This window comes from Amphimedon queenslandica, unplaced genomic scaffold, assembly GCF_000090795.2.
Source record: "Amphimedon queenslandica unplaced genomic scaffold, v1.1 AMPQUscaffold_12460, whole genome shotgun sequence".
In the NCBI taxonomy this organism is placed as follows: Eukaryota; Metazoa; Porifera; class Demospongiae; order Haplosclerida; family Niphatidae; genus Amphimedon; species Amphimedon queenslandica.
Window position 1 is genome coordinate 19696 of NW_003547303.1, and position 2050 is coordinate 21745.

General features: G+C 33.9%; 1 protein-coding gene across 1 annotated transcript in view; it reads left to right on the top strand.

Moving 5' to 3' along the window:
* Positions 1 to 1728, top strand: part of LOC109587746 (uncharacterized) — a 3748-nt gene extending 2020 nt beyond the window's left edge. Inside the window, exons 2-7 of the mRNA XM_020003970.1 lie at positions 9 to 41; positions 99 to 152; positions 293 to 449; positions 545 to 592; positions 644 to 1364; positions 1418 to 1728. Coding sequence (XP_019859529.1) covers positions 9 to 41; positions 99 to 152; positions 293 to 449; positions 545 to 592; positions 644 to 761 — 410 coding nt within the window. The 3' untranslated portion in view covers positions 762 to 1364; positions 1418 to 1728. The remainder of the gene's footprint in view (positions 1 to 8; positions 42 to 98; positions 153 to 292; positions 450 to 544; positions 593 to 643; positions 1365 to 1417) is intronic.
* The last annotated feature ends 322 nt before the right edge of the window (positions 1729 to 2050 follow it).

A 2050-nucleotide genomic window follows, 5' to 3' on the forward strand; every position in this document is an offset into this window, starting at 1 on the left:
TGGACCAGCTAGACAAGAAATACAATTAACTACTGAATCAAGTAAACTTTAATAATTCCAATCATCACTTTTTGAAAATACATTTACATAATTATTAGTAATAGAACTACCAACTGTGGATCTATTTTCCTCTACTTGCACAGAAGTGATAAGTAATTATATTTACTGTGTTTACCTAGCTGTATGTAGTTTTGGTTTTAGCAACACTGATATGTACTCTATATAAATTTGTACAAAGGAATAGAATGAATAGAAAGCACTGTAAAATAATATATTTATTTTCTAAATTCAGGTACTTCATTTCCTACATCTGCATCGAGCAATGAATGCATAAACACATCAGCTTTATACATATCCCCACTACTGGGTATCTCTTTATTTATCAACTTGATATTGGCATGTGTGGTGATTGGGATGTGCTGTAAGAAGAAGATAGTTTATACTGTCAAGTAAGAGATAGAGAGAGAAAGGTGAAGTGGAAAAAGAAGAGAGAGAAGAAAGAAAAATACAGATCAACTTATTTTTCCTATATTGTGTATTTCAGATCCATCAAATTAAAGAATAATGTAGAACATGACTATGCTGTCCTAGAGTAAGTAAATTAAAATAAAAATGATGTAAATTAATAATACAAACGTAACAGGCCCCCAGTAGTTCAAAATCCACAAGATGTTATATATGAATCACCTTTGGACTTGTCATCAATTGAACCTCCACAGAACAACTACAACACTGTAGAAACAGAGCAAGAAAATCAATAAAAATTACTTAAATTAGCCTCATCTCCACAAACAGGCATATATAATTTGCAAGTAGTTAGTATCAGTGGAATACGTGTGTGTGTCTCTGTGTGTCATGCATGTCATGCAGTGTTATTTCATTATAGAGTGTATAATCATTTTCAAGTAATTTTGCTTGCATCAGATTCTTTTCCTATTCCTCCTGCAACAGAGCTGCCCTAAATCTAAACTGTAGTGCTCTTTTGGGAAGTACCTTTGTATTATAATAAATTTATTTATTCATGCTATAATAAACTATCAGTTTATGATGAGTCAATGCTGTAATGGTCACAAGACAGTTCATGTTTTGGCATTAGAACAAACGACTATTATCAAACTGAATGTACAGGTTTTGTAAAGGAAGCATAAGCTGGCATTGCATGCTTTCTTAATGGGGTAAATTAAGTTTAATCATGTGAGATAACAATTAAGAAACACACTTTATATACTAAACATGAAATTGAATATTGTTGACTGTTCATTTCTGTGCATATTTTGTTAAGATGATGAGGGCATTGCTTCTTCTTGCTGGCTTCCTCCTGTTGAGAGTTGAAGGACAAGAACCTAAAAACCTGCCTAGTAATGGTAAGAATATAAACTTAATGATTTTTATTGGTTACTCATCACCTGATGTATAGGTGTTCGACTGTATCTACCTTATGAGGACAGGATAATACCTGATTACTCTATGATATATGTTAGCCAGTTTTATAATACTAATAAAAATAATGACCCTGACTATATCAATGATGCTTTGTGGTGTCAGAGTGCTAACAAAGGCAATAATATTGGAGTGTGGTATTATCCTGATGGAATTGAAGTACCTCTATTTGATAAATCCTTTGTTGATCCATCAGCTCCTAGTCCATTGTTCAGTAAGAGATTCAGTGGTCAGATTGCACTAGCTAGAAGAGGTGGACTATCAGGATATGAAGGTTTATACAAGTGTATCATTCCTGATGAGAATGGAGTGAATCAAACACTAGTGGTTGGAGCATATACTGATACTGGATACAATAACAATGGTATGTGATGAATGTAGACTATAATTAATGTGCTTCTTTTACAGATGGTCCTGATGCTGATCCTACTATGCAGTTCTCTCTCCTCTCCACTAGTAGATTAGCTACTCCTCCAGTCTTCAGTCTGAGTTTCAATGTCTCTGATGGTCCTCCTACTACTGTCAGTTGTTCAGTGAATGGGAATGGAATATCTACTGAACTGTCTCGTGTGATAGTGAATGGATCAGGATTTATTACAAGAGTGACAGT